The sequence below is a fragment of the Neopsephotus bourkii genome, unplaced genomic scaffold, assembly GCF_033783945.1.
Source record: "Neopsephotus bourkii isolate Nb327-2 ecotype Australia unplaced genomic scaffold, CSIRO-AGI_Nbou_v1 NB_481, whole genome shotgun sequence".
In the NCBI taxonomy this organism is placed as follows: Eukaryota; Metazoa; Chordata; class Aves; order Psittaciformes; family Psittacidae; genus Neopsephotus; species Neopsephotus bourkii.
The window spans coordinates 224,487-243,644 of record NW_026900982.1 but is presented as its reverse complement, the minus strand read 5'-3'; the positions used below and the strand labels follow the sequence as shown (position 1 = coordinate 243,644).

The 19,158-nt window shown below is 46.6% G+C and overlaps 1 protein-coding gene across 10 annotated transcripts in view; it reads right to left on the bottom strand.

Moving 5' to 3' along the window:
* NCOA1 (nuclear receptor coactivator 1) overlaps nt 1-19,158 on the bottom strand; it is a 185,926-nt gene that overhangs the window by 48,946 nt on the left and 117,822 nt on the right. For 9 of the 10 annotated variants that reach the window (XM_061350141.1, XM_061350146.1, XM_061350149.1 and 6 more), the window contains 2 exons: nt 14,187-14,293; nt 9,327-9,493 (listed from right to left, as the gene is read on the bottom strand). In XM_061350141.1, the coding sequence (XP_061206125.1) occupies nt 9,327-9,493; nt 14,187-14,272 (253 nt within the window). In that variant the 5' untranslated portion in view covers nt 14,273-14,293. Of the gene's footprint in view, nt 1-9,326; nt 9,494-14,186; nt 14,296-19,158 lie in introns of all 10 variants that reach the window. The other variant, XM_061350145.1, reaches the window with a different exon arrangement.

The following is a 19,158-nucleotide window of genomic DNA, read 5'->3' as shown; positions in this document are numbered from 1 at the left end:
GCAGCTGGTCCCCAGAGCAATCACCCTCCCAGTTGTAACTCTGGGCCTGAGTCCTAATTTGTTTTTGTCTGGCTTCAGCTTTGAGTCATTCTCTGTTATGCTGATTTAAAAACCTCTTTAGTAGCCAGCATTTTCCATCCTTGTTAGTGTTTATAGTGTCATCACCATGTACCCACTCCCTTTTTTTGACAACCCTCGGATACACTCAACAGAGCTCTTCAGCCTTCCAAGCTGCAAGACATTTTCTCCAGCCCCTGGCTCATTTCTGTGGCTCTCCTCTCTGCGTCTCTGGATTTTGCAATCTCCTTCCATCATGGATACCATGCCTGAGCTCCAGTTTTGTCCTACCAACTCCATGCACACACAACATCACCCAAGATGCAGAGTAGTACTGAGATCTAGCAGAGACTTCCAAGATCCTTCTATGAAGATCCTTTCAGATCTTCTGTATGAAAGGGTATATATGAAGATCCTTCTATGATTGTGTCAAGATCCTTCTGTACAATCCGTCCAGAAGGATCATACCAACCATAGAAGACACTCAATTTGGAGGATAAAGGTGTAAGGAGAGGTAACCAGTGGTGTTTCCTCTAGCACCCGAGATAAGGTACTCATGCAGGGAGAAAATACAAACCAGAGGGTGGGTTGACCCATTCACATGGAAGAGGACCAAATGGTATAGAACCTACCCAATTGCTCTCCTAAACTGCTAATTTTTCCACCTTCTACTACTTTAAGGTCATGCACTCACCATTCAAGAACATGAGCTTTGGCTACAAGGTGGGGGTGGTTTAATGGAGGTGACAAGAGGAGACAAAAACCATTACCTCCAGCATACCAGGAGCGGTACTGGCAACAACCAAATGCTACTGGTAAGATCTGGTAAGAAAAAATCATGACAATTTGAATCAATTCACTCAGGAAAAATGAAGTTCAGTTGGAAGAAGTACAGAGAGGAGCTATGGGGTTGATTAAAGGAAAAAACATAGCTATCACACACCAAGATCCCAGGAGAGCTTGGTTTGTTGGACAAATCAAGTGAAGATAGAGAACAAGAGCAACAGCTTCATAAAACTACACTAAGGAAGGGTGGAATTGCCAAACAGAAGGAAGAACAAACCAAATTAAAGGGCAATATTGGCACAGGAATGATCTGAAACTCATTTCCACTGAAAACGAGCAAGTGGTTTCATCGTCTTCAGGATATCATAAAGATTCCTGGAAGGATGAAGTTAAACAGTTAAAAGGACTGTATCTGTTTGTACTCTGTTTACCTTGGATCAGCCTCAAACTTGAGGGCCTTCAGCGGGCACCTACGAAGCCAAGGAGGAATTCCCCCTCCCCGCTGATGTTTGATCTGGCCTCCAGGGTTTGGTTGGTTTTCTTTCTCCAAGATACAACAATAAATTGGCCATGGGGATGGGATGAAAGCGGTGTGCATCCCCTCCCTCTAGTAACTGGAGCAGCTCCATCTGGGTTAACCCAAACACCAAATCTGGGATGAAGAAAGAGCCTTTCTCTCAAGCACCTGGCCAAGAAGGTCCTTCCTGACCTCAGGAATGAAGGTGGAGGAACCCAGAGTCAGCAAAACACCGCTCTAAGGCAAAAGCCCTTTTCTGACCTCCCTTGAAGCAAACAAAATCAGGATAACACCAATAAAGTCAATGCATTTAAAGAGGAGACTACAGCACCAGGCTGACAGTTGTAGCCTGAAGAGATTCCAATCTAATTTTAGATTTGACACAAACCTTAATGTGGTTTTAATTAATTAATTAAAAAAATCCTTTAATTAATGTAAACCCCTTAAAGCAATTTTCATTTACCCCATTTCCAGGAGACATTTCCACTTACATTGCTCCCCCAGATGCCATTCTGCTGCTTGCTTTTGTTCTTCAGTCAAACCTCAAATGTTAGACCTAAACTTCTGTTTATAATACATCCTTGGCCTTGAAGGCTGGGCTGCTTTGAGCTTAGGCTATTTCTCTAGCCTTCACTTTAATGGCTTTCTGAGTAATGGGATTTCCATCTCTTCTCTGACTATGCAAAAACTCTGCAACTTGTTCTTCTGCTACATGAAAGTGTCTTCTTTTGGGTCCACTGAAGGATCTCTGTGTTGACCCAACACATAAAAGCTACCAAAAATTATACTTGAATTCTCTGAATCCTAATGGTTTTAAGTTTACCTTGATTTCTGCATGCCAGGCAACATCACCATTGCTACTGTGATTAGAAACATCATAGGAAGCCAAAGCCATGATGGACGCTCCACCTTTAGCTGGCATCAATGCAAATTCTATGTCCTCTTGGCCACCAAGCCAAGTCAAGCATGCTGTCACCTGCCCTCCTGGCAGCAACACCTACCTTGGGCAGCTCTCCAAGCCACCAAGGGAGGAGCTCAGATGTGATGTGGGAATGTAGTAGGACACCCCCAACATCCAGAGTCCTTGGGATCTCTCTCTCTATTGGCTCTCCTGATGGCTACTTGTACTTGGTAGAGTGGCTACTGGCTCATTTCTTCAATCTGCTCCATCTGCATGGCCAGCTTGGGTACCACATCTAGGTGACTACCACGTACTGCACCCAGTTTTGGGACCCCAGTGTAAGACAAACTGGAGTAAGATCAGCGGAGGCCACCAAGATGCTCAGGGCTGAAGCACTGATCCTGTGACCAGAAACCAAGGGAAGGGGTTGCTTAGCCTGGAGCAGAGATGGCTGTGGGACAGCTGACAGCAGCCTGTCCATGCCTACCAGAATTTACAGAGGTGATGGAGCCAGGTTCTTCACAGGGACAGATGGTGAGAAGGTGGAAAGCAATGAGTACAAGTGAAGCAAGAGACGTTCAGGTGGGACAGGAAAAAAATCTTGTTCACCATGAGGCCAGCCAAGTGCTGGAGCAAGTTGCCTACATCACTTGTGCCTCTCCATTCTTGGGGTCTACCAAAGCCCAACTGGGTAAAGCCCTCAGAAACCTGGGCTGATCCCAGAGCTGCCCCTGCTTTGAAGCCATTTGTCAAACATCACCGCTATCAGAAATGGAAATCAGATGGTTCCAGCCGGGCAGAGAGATTGACAGGTAAAATGTGAGACTTCTCCAAGAGGATACTGGATTACAATATGGGGTATGGGAGGGGCTGAAATGAGAGAGTATTCAAAATATAAAATGCAAGAAATAATGCAAACATAAACAAGGCAGAGTACATTATGCAGAAGGTACTTTCCCTTGGCGGTGTGGAGGCAGCAGCTCCAAGGACCTTGGAAGTTTAATCAGAAACTGGAAATACTGCCTGTGCTTCAATGCATGTCTAGAAAGATGCATTCAAATTAGAGCTTGTGAAAGAAGGATATGCAGACAATTTAAGAGAATTTGAAACAGAAAAAAAAAGAAAAGCCTTAAGGCTTTAACTACATTATCCTGGTAAAACAAAGCCAAGCAAGGGAGAAATTCCCAAAGGCTCCTTCTGCTCCTGCACTGGATATGTCCAGCTCCTTTGCAGACTCAGTAACATGGACATCGGCTAGATATTTCCTCAAAGCAAATGAAAGCCCATGTAGAGCTCCATCCCCAGGGGCTGCAGACACAAACCCATGTGGACTGACGTTAACATGGGAGCCTGGACCTGGGCAGAAGAAACCAGCTGAAAGACCCTAATTGTTCTGCACTGGGGTCCTCTGCCTTGGGGTAAAGCTCGTCAAGGGACCTCATCTCTGCAACTTGCTTCCACACACTGCATGCAATTACTCACTTTGTGGTTTTATGGGAGTAATTTTATGATCTTTAATAGCGTACCACATCACTCAGCTGCTGGGACAGGAAGGGGCTCTTGACTGAGTGCCCAAGGACAAGGTCTCCTCTCCTCCCAAAACCTCATGCTGCTGTTGCAGGCTGTGGGAGAAGCCTCTTCCCAGGCCACCACTTCACCATTTTTTGACCACCACTAAATACAAAGCCAAGGCTTTTTTTCTTTTCCTTTTTAAAGCTCACCACATGTTGGCATTCCCAAACCCAAGAAGAAACTCAGCATTCATCCTGAAGAAGCTTCCATACATCCCGATGAAGACTCAGGACATCCCCCCACTAGAAGCTGTACATGTATATCACAGAATAAATTCAGGGCTGAATTTATGCATATGACGAGACAGCAGAGGAACTTAATTAAAAGAAAGCCACTGACAGCCCACTGATCATATGCAACAGAGCAGCCAAAATCAATAACTATTTCATATACTTCACTTAATTAACCTACTGTTTTTACCCAAAAGGAAAATGACTTCACCAAGTAGGTTAACTTTCAAATGGGAGGTGGTATTAAGTGAAGGATCCTCTTCTTTTTGGGTGTGCCCTAGTCACAAGGGAAGACAAACTTCCCTGAAGGAACCCATCTTATTATGGCCATACTTCAGGAAAAAACCCACAAAGAAATAATAAGATGTCAGGAGGACACAACTACTCCATGGTTTTGTTGGACTCAGAACACCTCCATCAAGTTGTGGAATTCTTGTGTACCCCAAAAAGAGACAGAAATACTCTTATCCCTAAACCCCCAGAAAATTATCAAAGTAAAAGCTTCAAGAAATAGCCTTCTCCCCCTCCCTGCCCAAAGTAACCCAGCTTAAAAACTGAAGGTCATCTTTGCAGGTTAACACAATAACATTCAGGAAAGAAAGCTAATTGTTTGCCCAGTGCCCTTTTAAAACATCCCCAAATCAGGTCATTATTCTGTAGCATGGCTACAGAATAAAACTGCATTAATAAAGAACTAAATTTCTTTTTCCTTACACATCTATAAGAATAAATTCAGCAGCTCCACCACTGAAAAGCCAGGCTGGAGTGGGGCTGAAGTTGTCATTGATGGGATCATTTGACCCTCCATTGCCATAAGAAACCTTGCACTGCAAAGACAAGCAGTGACTCAGGGTCCTTCACGAGATGAGCTAAGCTGCACAAATCCAAGCAAATACAGAATAAATCCTTTACTTTGGCAACTGCAGAGTAAATCTGCTGGGGCTTTTGGACCTCGCAGGACCAGAAATTCATGAGCATCACCCTATGCGTCCTGGAGGGGCTGGGAGCCGTGCTGCTGGACCAGGTAGCTGCTGGCTCTGCGCACCGATTCCCGCAGAAGCCGAACATACGGCGGCACAGCGGGAGTGACTGCCAACGAGTGGCGATGAGCAAACGCAGGAAGGATGGGGGAAGGAAGTCCCTTGGATGCCAGCAGTGGTAGAGTCACTTGCGATGTCTTACGAGGTGTTTCAAGGGCAACTCTCGGCAGCTGCTTGAGTTTGTAGGCGGCGTAATGAAAAGCTCAATACTATTTGATTTATTCTATTAAGGTGCTGCATTTATACTCCTGCTCAGGAAAGAAATTAAGCAGCCTATCAATGGAGAGGGCTTTTGGGAAAAGACTTGGTGGCTTCATCTGAAAAAGGACACTGACAAGGTTGGGAGCTCTACAAGGGAGATGAGATGACTCCTCTGCCAGCTCCCACTTGTCAGATGTCTGCATCGCTTCCATAAACCAAAGGTTTTTACCTTCCCAAAACTGGGGCATTTGATTAAAAAGAAAAAAAAAAAGAAGGATGTGGACCTGCTGGATTGAGTCCAGAGGAGGCCACAAAGATGCCCCGAGGGCTGGAGCACCTCTGCTATGGAGACAGGCTGAGAGAGCTGGGCTTGTTCAGCCTGGAGAAGAGAAGGCGCTGCAGAGACCTTAGAGCAGCTTCCAGTACCTAAAGGGGCCAACAAGAAAGCTGGAGAGGGGCTTTTGACAAGGGCCAGTAGGGATAGGACAAGGGGGTCTGGCTTTAACCTGACAGAGGGGAGATTGAGATGAGATCTTAGGCAGAAGTTCTTCCCTGTGAGGGTGATGAGGCCCTGGCACAGGTTGCCCAGAGAAGCTGTGGCTGCCCCATCCCTGGCAGTGTTCAAGGCCAGGTTGGAAGGGGTTTGGAGCAACCTGGTCTAGTGGAAGGTGTCCCTGTCCATGGCAGGAGTGCTGGAACTAGGTGAGCTCTAAGGTCTCTTCCAACCCAAACCATTTTATAATTCATTCTATGACATCATTTTACAGAAAAGGAACAAAACAAGTGTGATCTGTGCATCAGTGCAGCTTTTCCATTATCTCTGCTCATTTCTGCACTCTTGTATGACCAAGATCCCTTTTTTTTTTGTGTGCTTGCAACCACACATTATCCACCTTCCCCAAGGCAACTGAGTCCTGCAGCCTCCTGACTCCATCCCAGCTCCACCACGCTGCCCTGATGGCTCCTTCTACCAATCTTTACATCACCTCTGCTTACCCTATAAGCCAGTGACGCAAGTCAAGCAGCAAAGCTGTCCAGCTTCCCTCCACCCACTGGGTTTTGATCGCAGCAGCACTGCTCTGAATTAAAGCAACCTTGGATGACCTCACCTCCGCATGATGGATGGACATCAGCTCAGTCTCACGGCATGGCTCCTCAGCAGAGGACCAACCCCAGGAGAGGACTTCCCGCATCCATGTGCTGGGAATGATGCCAATCTGAATGCAAAGGGGAGCGAGGTCCACACGGGTGGACTGTTGCCCTGCAGAGCATAGGCAGGATGCTCAGAGAGATCTCCTTGCTGACCTCCACACCAGGAGACGTTAAGGGCCTTTTCTCCTCTTCCGTGGCAAGTGACCGTGTGTGGGCACAGCCCAGGTGTCCAACACTAAACCCAACTGACTCAAAAACCCAAAAGAACTTTCCTGGGACGGTCAAAGGCTGAAAAATTAACTGTCTGGCCTCTTCCTCCGCTGCGTTTATTGCTGTCTTGGCAGATGAATTTCAGGTTGCTGCCACAGCCGCAACCGCTTGTTCTGCCAACTGTACATTGCTAACATTGGAAGGTGTCCAGACCTAGGAATCTTTTCTAAATGCATTTGCTTCATACTTTAAATAGCAGCCCAGCAGGCAGGGGGATGGGAGGGAGGGCTCGGCCCCTGCGTGTGATCCATCTGCAATCTTCTGCCGGCTCCTCCACCCCTTTGCGGGTTAAAACTGAGGATGATCCATGCAGGACGGGCAGGCAAGGGGAGAGAGCCAGCAGGATGTAACCTCTAAACCATCCAGGGTTGGCAGTGGGGAGGATGCTCCCCTCTCCTCTGGCACTGCCACCTGCACCTGCCCCTTCCAACACCCCCTGGCTCCATGTCGGGCACATCATAAATTACCTTAATAACAGGACTTGCCTGCTTTTTTTCATTGCAATCTGCTCTGCTACGAGGTTTAGCATTATTTTTCCCACTATTACTGGGCTGAGCAGCATCATTTGCTGGCATTTCTATGATTCTGTGATTTGTTGGGATGTCCTGAGCCCACTGGAACACACCACTGCAAAGTTCAAACTCCCCAGCTCCAGTCTGTTACATGAAATCCCATCTCCAGGTGGATTTCCTATAGAGCATTAGAAGGAGCACAGCCACGCGCTGAAGGATCATGTTGCCGTTCACAATACTTTAGCAACAAAACTACATCCTCAGCAGTTAGCAAATATTAATCAGCTTTATGGCTGTGAAACAGAGAGGAGGAGGAGGAAGGACATGGGAAGGGAAACACAACATCTATCACTTGATATAACTACAAGGACAGACAATTGTCTCTAGCCACAAGTATTCTGACTTTTTGCCATGGCTTTTCTGCTTCCTCACGTGAAATGTTCTCATGGTAAACTGCTAAGAAAAATACAGGTGAAGTTTTCTTTTCTTTGGTGATTTGGCACTGCACTAGATAAGCCAGCAACACAGAGCAAAGCTCAAGGCATAATATTTTTAAGTAGTGCTTGTCCTAGTTAATGTTCAGCCCTGCTGTGCAATGTCAAGAAAACTAATGAACAGTGAAGTGGCAGCGAGCAGGAACCTGGGTGTACTCACCCACTACCAAACTCCTTTCAGAGCCCAGGCACAACGTGAATGAAATCTAAAAGCGGTTGTCCTCGTTCATCGGGAAGCCTGGGCTGCCTTTCCAACGTGAACTGAATGCTTTGACCCAAAATTTGGTGTCTAAAATAACAGTGAGCTGGGAGGCCCTATGGCAGCGTGTGGCTTGTGACAGGACAGGGAGAATGGCTTTAAACAGATTAAAGGGACAGAGGGGAGATTTGAATGAGATCTTAGGAAGAACTTCTTCCTAAGAAGGTTTTTCCCTGTGAGGGTGGTGAGGCCCTGGCACAGGTTGCCCAGAGAAGCTGTGGCTGCCCCATCCCTGGCAGTGTTCAAGGCCAGGTCAGATGGGGCTTGGAGCAATCTGGTCTAGTGGAAGGTGTCTCAGCCCATGGCAGGGGGATTGGGACTGGTTGAGCTTTTAGGTCCCTTCCAGACCAAACCATTCTGTGATCCTCTGGAGTGCCTGTACTTGTGCACCCATGTCCTAGCCACGGGCTTGAGTGAAAATTTAACATCTTTTATCAGGCAACACTGTTCTACACAGTGTGTGGTGGGAGCTTTGGCAAAGGCAGCACTTGACGGATGACACGCTCTCAGCACTAATACTGAGTGGGATTTGCCTTGTTCATGAAGAACAATGTTTTGCACAAAGGAAAAAGTATTTCCACAAAAGACAAAGTATTTGAGTGCATAGGGCAGCCCTTAGCAGGTGTGATGCATGGCAAGCTCGTGCCCAGCTGCAGCAGATCCAGGACAGATGCTGGGATTGCAAGGACCTGAACAAATCCCACTCCCTCCTCACTACACCTCACCCCTTTTTTCCTGTGCATTGCTTGAGCCCTTTGGACTTCCGCATTTCAGTCTATGAGTTGATACTTGGGGTGAATTTTAACCTTTATACAGCTTCTCAAACATCTCTTCTCTATTCACAGACTGGAGGTGGATTAATGTGCTCTCTAATCTGGTTGGCAGGAGAACGGGGGACATGGTTCTTCATCAATTCTTGCATATCATGTGGCCAAGCTATCAGTACTTCAACTTACCCAGCCATAAAATGGGGTTTTGGCACACAGTTAACAGCAGTATTACTGATAAACCCTTAATGGGCCTGATTCTGAAAGCTTAACAAGCACTTCTGATTATTTTAATCTATGGAGTAATTTCAGGATGAATCATAAACACAGAGTAAAATGCCACCTTGACCCAGAAATAAAGGTGGCATCTCAAACAAGCCAAGCAATGGAGGCAAAGCACACCCTTCCATATTACTGCTTCCACATTACTGCCAATGGACTGATTATGTCATGATTCTCCGTCAATTAAGTCATGATTATTCACTACAGTTTAGTGTCTGAAGGGTACCAGGAGAATGCTCTAACTCTGAAGGTTTCTGACAAGCCAAGGCAGGAATTGCTGCCTTACCTTGCTCCAACCTCTTCATCTGCTGGATCTGATCAACTGTCTTCTTTAGGATCTTGCATTTGTCAGGTTTGACACTCAGAGTGTCGATGTCCCCGATGTTTGCAGATAGCAGCTCCGCCAGCTCCTCTAAATATTTGTTCTCCTGTTCCCGTCGCCGCTTTTCATTGCTGTTAGAGAAGGGGGAAAGAATTCAAAGTCACATTAATGACTTTTTCCCACTTCCCAATCTGGTCACACCTGGGCACTGGATAAGAACCCAAAAATACAAGCACTGGCTGGAGCAATGACCACACTATAATCCAAATATCTCAAAATACTGGGGAGTTCATTCAGGCCTTTGTCTATTTTTATGCATATATTCAAAATTAATTCATAGGGCTAGCCAGACACTCCTAACAAAATCAGACCTCTAACATTCAGGACTCTTGTCTTCCTCTCAAATATAGTTATAAATCATATATATAAATATAAAAGAGTTACATACAGCCTCCCATTCTCCTACAGCCACTATTCCAGCTGTTGCCAATTCTAAATTCATGCATAAAAGCTAACAGCATCCACCAAAGTTCACGAAAGATAAAATTGGAATCAACAGTGACAAGAGGAAAATGAAAAATATTCATGAGATCAACCTTTTCATCCCAGCGAAAGCAGATTTTCTTTTAGCTGCAGAAGCCCAATGCTCTCCCATCAACTCTTTGTAAATTTTGGGAATTGAGAATATATTATTTATGTGCTACGGCACAGCCATCATTGAAGCCACACTGTGACATCTTCCTTTACCAACGATGTAGCAAGCATCAGAACCACCAAAATGAAAGGTGCATTTGAGAGAGACACATTTTCCCCGAAAACCTTCTTCTACATCAACTTCAGGCTGAAATGAGAACATCACAAAATGCCCAATATGGCTCTGCATTACCTGCGATGCCTTTTATCAGGCTGGTTTTCAATAAGCCACCTAATATTTTGTTGGAACCTGCACAGGATGCCCAGCACTCTAGTGAAGAATTACTGCCTGAAAATCCCCAACATTTACTAGATACCAAGAAGTTGCTGAGATGCCTGTAGGCATGGTGAGATGTTCCTGTCCTCAAAGAGGCCGACCACTCACAGATGGGCTGGGAAAACACTGGTTACAAAAGCTGGAGTCTGGCTCAGTAGGTGATTTGTGTCCCACCGTAGATGCTGTTGCGTTGTGCTAAGTGGTAAAACAAGCTCTGCTAACAGCTGAAGTCTTTAAGAAGAGGTTTGGTTTATTTTCTCTGCTGAGAGTGCAAGCCACCCAAAGCATGAATATACTTTGATAACAGCAAGGTTACAGAGGTACTCTCAGAAACCGTATCTGTCCACAGGGAGATGAGACACCACCAGTACTCCCCTCTAAGGAGCTCCTTAGGTAGGCTGCACAGATGTTTCCTGATTTTTTTCCTAATTCCACTTTATTAGCTCAATATCCAGGTAGATATTGTCTCTTGGGCATTTTTCTGCTGCTCAAACTTGCTCTCATCGTGACTACTCCACGGTGAACCTCCCTTTGCCTCCCAAGCTCACTCTCCATGACCTTGCTTCTCCTCCTGCTCATGTCTCTACAGATGTCGTGACTGCCCAGAGGAGCAACAGGGATGACTCTGCAGAGCAGCAGAATCATAGAATCATAGAACAGTTAGAATCAAAAAAGTTAAAAACTAAAGACAAACCCATCTGGGCTGTGAAGAACATAAGCTGCGTTTCTGTTTGGGCCACCGTGAAGTCCATGAGTGAGACCTTCCATGGCATACATATGGTGTGACCTAGAAACGCCTCTGCAATGGGTTTGGGTGAGTCTAAGAGCCCTCACTTCCCCAGCAGGCATCTCCCAATGAGAACTAAGGGGTCACAGGCAGCAAGAACAGCTTCACAGAGGTAGGTTGCATGTCCATCTGCTGCAGAAGTGCAGGGTCTAGCCATGGACCTCAGCCTCCTTTTGCATAGGTATTGGTGATGCCAGCACTGGCGCACTCCCCAGCAATGGGCAGGCAAATGCTTGTCAAAGGAGCTGAGTGAGTATTTAAGTTAAGGTTAAATTAATTCCTATCTCTCCCTGTGAAGCAGAAAGCAATAGCAGAGGGGAGAGGAAAAAAAATCCCTCTGTTGTCGGTGAGCTCATTTCATGAAAACTCTTAATGTTGCTGTTGCTGTGGCAACTTTCAAATTGTAGGAGGGAGAATTGGCCAATTTTCCTTACATAAAAGCATCATGAGAATATTACGGCAGTAGGCTGTTCTTTATGACTCCTAAGTATCATCAAAAGCAATAGTTAAACCTTCTAGGTTTTAAGAAAGGAGTTTTGAAGTTCACTTTGCTGTGGAGTACATCATGGAGGACTCTGGCCAGCCCAGGGAGGAGGACAAGGTCCCTCCCCACTGCATCTGAGAGCTGGGAGACAGTCTGAGAGAAAGAAGATGCTGCACTGGTGAGGACTTCTCTTGGATTTTGGTAACACGTTTTAGCTCCAGTGTTTGGGGTTGGATGGCCAACCCAATAACAAGTATTCGAGTCAACTCTTCTAAAATTGCTTGGAGGTGCTTTGTAAATGTAAAAACTCGTGCTTGGACAAAGGAGAATCCTTCATCCAGAAGTTTCTGCTTCTCCACAATCAGAATGGTTTGGGTTGGAAAGGACCTTAAGATCATCAAGTTCCATCCCCCCTGCCATGTGCAGGAACACCTCACACAAGACCATGTTGCCCAAGGCTCTGTCCAGCCTGGCCTTGACCACTGCCAGGGACGGAGCACTCACCACTTCTTTGGGCAACCTATTTCAGTGCCTCACTGCCCTCACAGTAAAGAACTTCTTCCTTATAGCCAACCTGAACTTCCCCTGTTTAAGTCTGAACCCATTACCCCTTGTCCTGTCACTACAGTCCCTAATGAAGGGTCCTTCTCCTGCACCCCTGTAGGCCCCCTTCCCATACTGGAAGGCTGCTATGAGGTCTCCACACAGCCTTCTCTTTTCCAGGCTTCTCCCCACCTTTGTCAGTCTGCCTTCATATGGGAGGTGCTTGAACCCCCTGATCGTCCTCGTGGCCTCCTCTGGAATTGCTCCAACAACTCCATGTTCTTCTTATGCTGGCGACCCAGAGCTGGATGCAGGACTGCAGGGGGGTCTCACCAGAGAGGAATCAGAGGCAGGATCACATCCCTCGACCTGCTGGTCACTCTTCTTTAGATGCAGCCCAGCACACGGTTGGTTGGACTGCAAACGCACACTGCAGCCGGCTCGTGTTCAGTTTCTCATCGACTAACACCCCCAAGTCCTTCTCCACAGGGCTGCTCTGAATCTATTCTCTGCCCAAGCTGTAGCTGTGCCTGGGATTGCTCCGACCCAGGTGTAGGACCTTGCACTTCATTTTGTTGAACTTCATGAGGTTGGCATTGGTCCACCTCCCAAGTGTGTCAAGGTCCCCCTGGATGGCATTCCTTCCCTCCAGTGTATCAATCTGTTCATTTCTTGTCCTATACATTTTGAAAGACCCCTGGTGTCAGCTGTAGAAGGCTTTCTTGGGGTGCTGAGGGGATAGGAAACAAACCACAAGAGATTCATTTTCCAAAGGCAAACCAGATGAAGCAAAGCTAGGTGTGTGTTCATTCAGCTGGAGACCAGTTCCCTCAAGAAGAGGTGTCCAAGCTCACCTTGCTACCCATGGCTCTGTCATGGGGACTCCAGGATCCATGGTTTCACCCAAGCTCACCTCCTGAGCAAGGACCAGCCCTAAGACCAGCCACTAGACAGCAGCAAAGGCTGCAAGAGCTCTGACTCAAATGACTCAACCAGGAAGGGGAAACATTTCACATAATTACAGAGTATCTGGTAGGAATAAGACAGCTAGAAGTGCTATCAAAATGTCTTCTGCAATTCAATGGCACAGGTAAGCTATGAACCACTTTGTAAGGTGTGGGAACACTACAGAAGGGAGATGCTGCAACCAAGAACTGAACAGAATAAACAGAAATCCTCGAACATCTCTCTACTGGAACACTGCAGCCTTTACATTTATTGTCTAGAATATCATGTATGAGCGGTAAGTGCTAGAAAATACACTTGGGCTTTGCTCAGTGCATTAATATCCTGCGATGATGACCGAAACAGCATCCCAGGCAGCAAAGACTTGGAGTCAGCACCATACGTTCATCCTTACCAACAGAATGCATTGCCATGAAAAGAGATGCCCAGGATTCACAGGGAGCCTAGAAAAGCTCGTGGAAGATTACAACTGCCTCTATCCAGGACTTTATAGCCTAAATCAGATGGCAAAGTAGCTGGGATAGGAAAGCTCAGTCATAAGCTAAAGGTGCCTTTCGCAATGAGCTGAACTTTGAAGCAAACACAGAAGTGAAGATATTTCAGACAGAAACATTTTCTGTTTTGTGATTGCATCATGGAGCATGAGGGTCTCCACTGGAGTTTCTGAATATTACAAAAACATGGATTTCTTAGGAATCTGGCGTGAAGAGGCAGAAGGCTTAGGATGACCTGCAGACCTTGCAGAAGTATCTGCCCCAAATTTACCCTGAGAAAGCTTTCCTGATGCTCTGAGTGCTCTCAATTTGCAAAATCAATACATTAACTTTGATAACAAGCCTCTAATCATCATTTGCCACCTAACAACAAGCAGAGCAGATGGGGAGCCGCATTTCCATCATGCTCCATCTTCCACCACAGCCACCGCTAAAAGCAAAGCGAAGTTCTGGTGGGAAGTGTGAACGTTTCCGAGTGGCTGAAACCTGGCTCCATCTGCTCGAGCAGACGGGACGGAGCGACGCAGTGGGAATGACAAAGTAGCCATGGCAGGGAATGGATTGGGAGTGGTGCACATACCTCTGGGCTGTGTCGCAGGGCGAGCCTTTCCTCTTTCGAGAGTCAGGGTTGGCAGGGTCCGTTGAACTGTCCCCAAGGCCACTCATGTTGGTTAACCTACTTTGCACCTAGAACAGGAGAAAGACAGGTTAAAGCTTTTTGCAGCTGCAGGAGGAACGGTTCCTACACAGCGGAGCCAGAAAACATGGACCAAGTGACCTCTGAAGAGGTAACTAACCCAATGCAAGCCTTTCTGACTGAATCAACACCTTGTTTGTGAAGGAAATAGTGCAAAAGGAAGACAACATGCAATCTTGTTACTCTCCTTCTGGTGTGCATTTGGCCAAGCCCTCACCATCAGCACCATCATCCTTATACCACAGACTGAGCTCTTCCACATATCCCTACAGATTTTGACTTCCTGGCCTTTCACCATTTTAGCAGCTACCTAAACACAGCCTGTTTCAATGCTTTGTTTATGCTTTGTTTTTGGTTAATCCCCTTCTCCTGCAAGCCTGCTCCTTCAGACCATCTTCGGCTCTTCTGCCATCTCTCCCCAATTCCTCTGACTCACGGCTGGCAGAAGATGTTCCACCCCTTGCATTGTGTCTTCATTCCTGCTCCCCCACCACCTCCTTTCCCCTCAACACATGGCCTGGGCTTTAATTAGAGCTGCAAACTGACTCATCTCTTAATGGGATGTGACACCCTCCCACAAACCCCTTCCCCAACCTCTCGCTGAGTCTGCCTCCCACCCATGGTCCTCCCAGCCTCAACCTTCTGGCAGAGAGCTTCCCACCATAGCTAGTCCTTGGCTGGTCCCAGAAATAGGCACCTCTGGGGTCCCAGCTCTCTCCAACATATGGACATTTCACCATTATTTCTTGAGTGTTTCACCAACAGATGTTGGGTGAACCAGTCCATGTTATATCACATGAGAGGCCTGAGCAACCAAAGGAGGTCCAGAAGTCATGAGGATTGTAACATTGCTAATGCTCCTTAATAATGAATTTTATTTTTCACATTTAACTGAATAAAATGCTGTGTAAGCCCAACACGGGCAAGAAAGCCAATTAAGGCTTCTTTCTGGAAACTTCACCCTGAAGCACGTTAAAAGGTTTTAGCCATAGACCATGGCACTCTTAGACCTGAGAACTTAGACAGTCCACTCCAACAACCTAAATGGCACTACATACATCTAAAGGGCATAGTCATAACCTCATACAACATGTTAAAACAAGGGACAGAGCTTCTCCAGAAAAGAACCCAGCCGTGCATGTAACTTCCCTTGCTTTGCAAGAGCCATTCAGTGATTTTTTCCAGTAACCACAACAGTTCAACACTGGATAATGCCACCCTCCAAACTCTTCCTTTAATTTTTAAAACTATTTATGATTGTGAGAAGACAGAACTCCTCAGAAATAAAGTAACAGGACCCTGGGCAAGAACTTAGTAGTTTAGAGAGTAGAAGGACCAAGTCCTTCAGATTAATTCTCTTCATTTCTTCTATTACTTTCTAAAAATTGGTATGTTAATGAGCATTAAAATGCTGATGGATTGTGATAAAATGAACCCTAGAAGACATGTCCACAGTTCCCACAGCCAGATCTCCACACCCCCATGTTTTATTCAGCCTACCTGAAAGCATGGTGAGATACCTTCAGTGGTCCAGCATCTCCCATCCACTGCCCAGCCTGGCACACTTATCAAAAGCTGTGAGCACTGGCTAATTTTTGTGCTCAGATAGGTGACGATTAAATCCTCACCAGCTTTTGAAAGTCCTCTGAATCTCAAACAACATCTACAGAGAGGCTTCATCTAACCTCAGTGCAGAGGAATGGACACACCTATGAGCATCAACTCCACTCCCTGGTTGCTTGAAGACCCCAGTGCTTGTATTAAAACCCAGAAACCCAACTGCATGCTGGAGTGCATCACTAGCAGTGCAAACAGCACACTGAGGGAGAGGATTCTCCCCCTCTGCTTTGCTCTCATGAGACCCCCCCCCGCAGTCCTGCATCCAACTCTGAGGCACCCAACACAAGAAGGACGTGAGTCTGTTGGAACAAGTCCAGAGGAGGCCTGGAAGATGCTCCAAGGGCTGGAGCACTCTGCTATGGAGACAGGTTGAGAGAGCTGGGCTTGTTCAGCCTGGAGAAGAGAAGGCTCCTGGAGACCTTAGAGCAGCTTCCAGTGCCTAAAGGGGCTGACAAGAAATCTGGAGAGGGGCTTTTGACAAGGGCCTGTAGGGACAGGACAAGGGGGAATGGCTTTAACCTGACAGAGGGGAGATTGAGATGAGCTCTTAGGCAGAAGTTCTTCCCTGTGAGGGTGGTGAGGCCCTGGCACAGGGTGCCCAGAGAAGCTGTGGCTGCCCCATCCCTGGCAGTGTTCAAGGCCAGGTTGGACACAGGGGCTTGGAGCAACCTGGTCTAGTGGAAGGTGTCTCTGCCTGTGGCAGGGGTCAGAACTGGATGAGCTTTAAGGTCCTTTCAATCCCAAAACATTCTGTGATTTTATAATTCTATGAAAACCAGTGTCATCAGCTTTATTATCCCCTACGACTAGGGGGGTGTTACACATTTCAGCTCACCACCTCCCCAGTGATCCACCTCTATGCTCAGCTTTGAAAACCTCTACAGCAAAAAAAGTGACATATATGCGCTGCACACAGTGCTACAGGGAAAGAGCCTGTCTTTCAGCAGCACACAGGCATTTCTGCTAACGCTTCTGTCATCAGTGCTAAGGCCAACAAGGTTCCTGAAATCATTTTAGCAATGTTAGCACAGCTGATTGATGCTGCGGGCATGAGGGCTTGTCCACCAAAGTCAGAAACTCTGAGCAGATGCCAGCAAGCTAACCATGACCAGGGATTCGAGTTCATCCCCCACGTCTTTGGCATGCTTGCAAATGGGAATGATGCCAAAGGGAATATAAGGAAGGGGAAAAAAAGCAAACTCTTGAAAAAAATTGGAGATTGGAAAACTAAAAGCACTGCATCATCTGCTCTGGGTGAGAAGGGCTCGCTGAGGGTTCAGACAAGCTTCCTGGGGTTTAAAACCTTCTTGAAACAAAAACATTGGATCACCAAAACACTGAGTCTCCATAAGTGGTGTTGCTCTTACAGGTCTTGATCTTTCAACTCAGCAACTGAATTAAAAGTGAAAATGAGGAGGGATACAGCAGGTAAAGTCAACTGTCCCACTGAGATGCTCCACTGCAGGACTGTGGCTTGGCAACAGTGACCATATGCCCTAGAGAGGTGAACTAAGGACAACACTGCAGCCTTAGCTGAAATCCTTGGCTTGAGTTAAGCCCTTGATGTAATACATCCAGTGTTTCTTTTTATTGTAAAATAGTTTATTTTATGGCAAAACTTGGCACAGCTGACAAGCCAAAAAATGTCATTTAGTCTAAAAATAAAGGGAATGACTCAGTTCAAAAGCCCTGTTGAGTCAGGGCAAGACCAGGGGTTGATGTCCCCTGTGGAGGGCAAGGGTTGGGCTGCCGGTGACAGGCAGCCCTGCCTGCTGCTGCCCGTGCTCAGGGCCATTTCAGCGGAAACCTGATTTCTAAACACTGGCTTCTTGTAGAAACATTAATATTCTGTTGGCTTAAGAAAGCAAACAGAAGCAGATAAAAGATGGTGGATGGTAATAATAGAATCGTTCAGGTTGGAAAAGACCTTCAAAATCATCTAGTCCAGCCATTAACCTAGCACTGCCAAGTCCACCACTCACCCATGTCCCCAGGCACCACCTCTACACTTCTTTTAAACCCCTCCAGGGATGGTGACTCCACCACATCCCTGGGCAGCCTGTTCCAGTGCTTGACAGCCCTTTTGGGGGAGAAATATTTCCTAACATCCAATCTAAACTGCCCTGATGCAACTTGAGGCCGTTTCCTCTTGTCCTATTGCTTGTTACTTGGGAGGAGAGACCAACCTCCAGCTCGCTACAACCTCCTTTCAGGTAGTTACAGAGAGCGATAAGGTCTTCCCTGAGCCTCATTTTCTCCAGACTGAACACCCTCAGTTCCCTCAGCTGTTCCCCATCACACTTCTGCTCCAGACCCTTCATCAACTTCGTTGCCCTTTTCTGGACCTGCTCTCTCACCTCAGTGTCTCTCTTGTAGTGAGGGGCCCAGAACTAAACAGGATTCAAGGTGCAGCCTCACAAGTGCCCAGTACAAGGGAACAATCACTGCCCACATCCTGCTGGCCACGCTATTGCTCATATAAACCAAGATGTTGCTTGCCTTACTGGCCACCTAGGCACAAGCTGGCTCATGTTCAGCTGTCTGTCAACCAATACCCCCAGATCCCCAGGTTTGGAGCTTCTCAAAGGTAGTTCTCCATATCCACATCATTGTGTTCACCTGGTTCTTACTTGAGAACACTAGTCCCTGGCCCCTGCTGTTACTACCACCCTGGTGCACCACTGCATCTGCTCACCAGAGACTAATCAGAAGGAAAAAACAAAGGAGAGGGGGAATGGATAAGAAGCTGAAGTGACCTGCCCATGGCCAGGCAGATGAAACTACCTCCGATTCCCGACCCTATACTCTCTCCCTTACCATCAGTCCTGCAACGTGCCATACTGTAGTGTCTGTCTGAAGTCTGCCTGAAGAAGATGCTGCTTCTTGGGATGCTAATGAATATCCTAGCAGAGACCAGAGCCTTGACATGGAGGATGAAGCACCACTCACCATCGGTATTCTAACACAATGAATATGATCATTATATGAATGCAATTTCCACATTAATAAAAAAATAACAAAAACCAGGAAAAGGATGTGAATTGTTGTGGTTTAATGCTTCTGCTCTCCTAATAATACCAGTGGATTTCCAATATCTTCCCAAAGACAGCCATCACTACCTCTAGCAGATACAAATAGCCGGAGTGATTTGAATTGACAGTGTGGAAGATGGAGCTGGCCACCAAATACTTACATCTAACAGAACTGCCCATTTCTAAAATGTATTTCCCACATT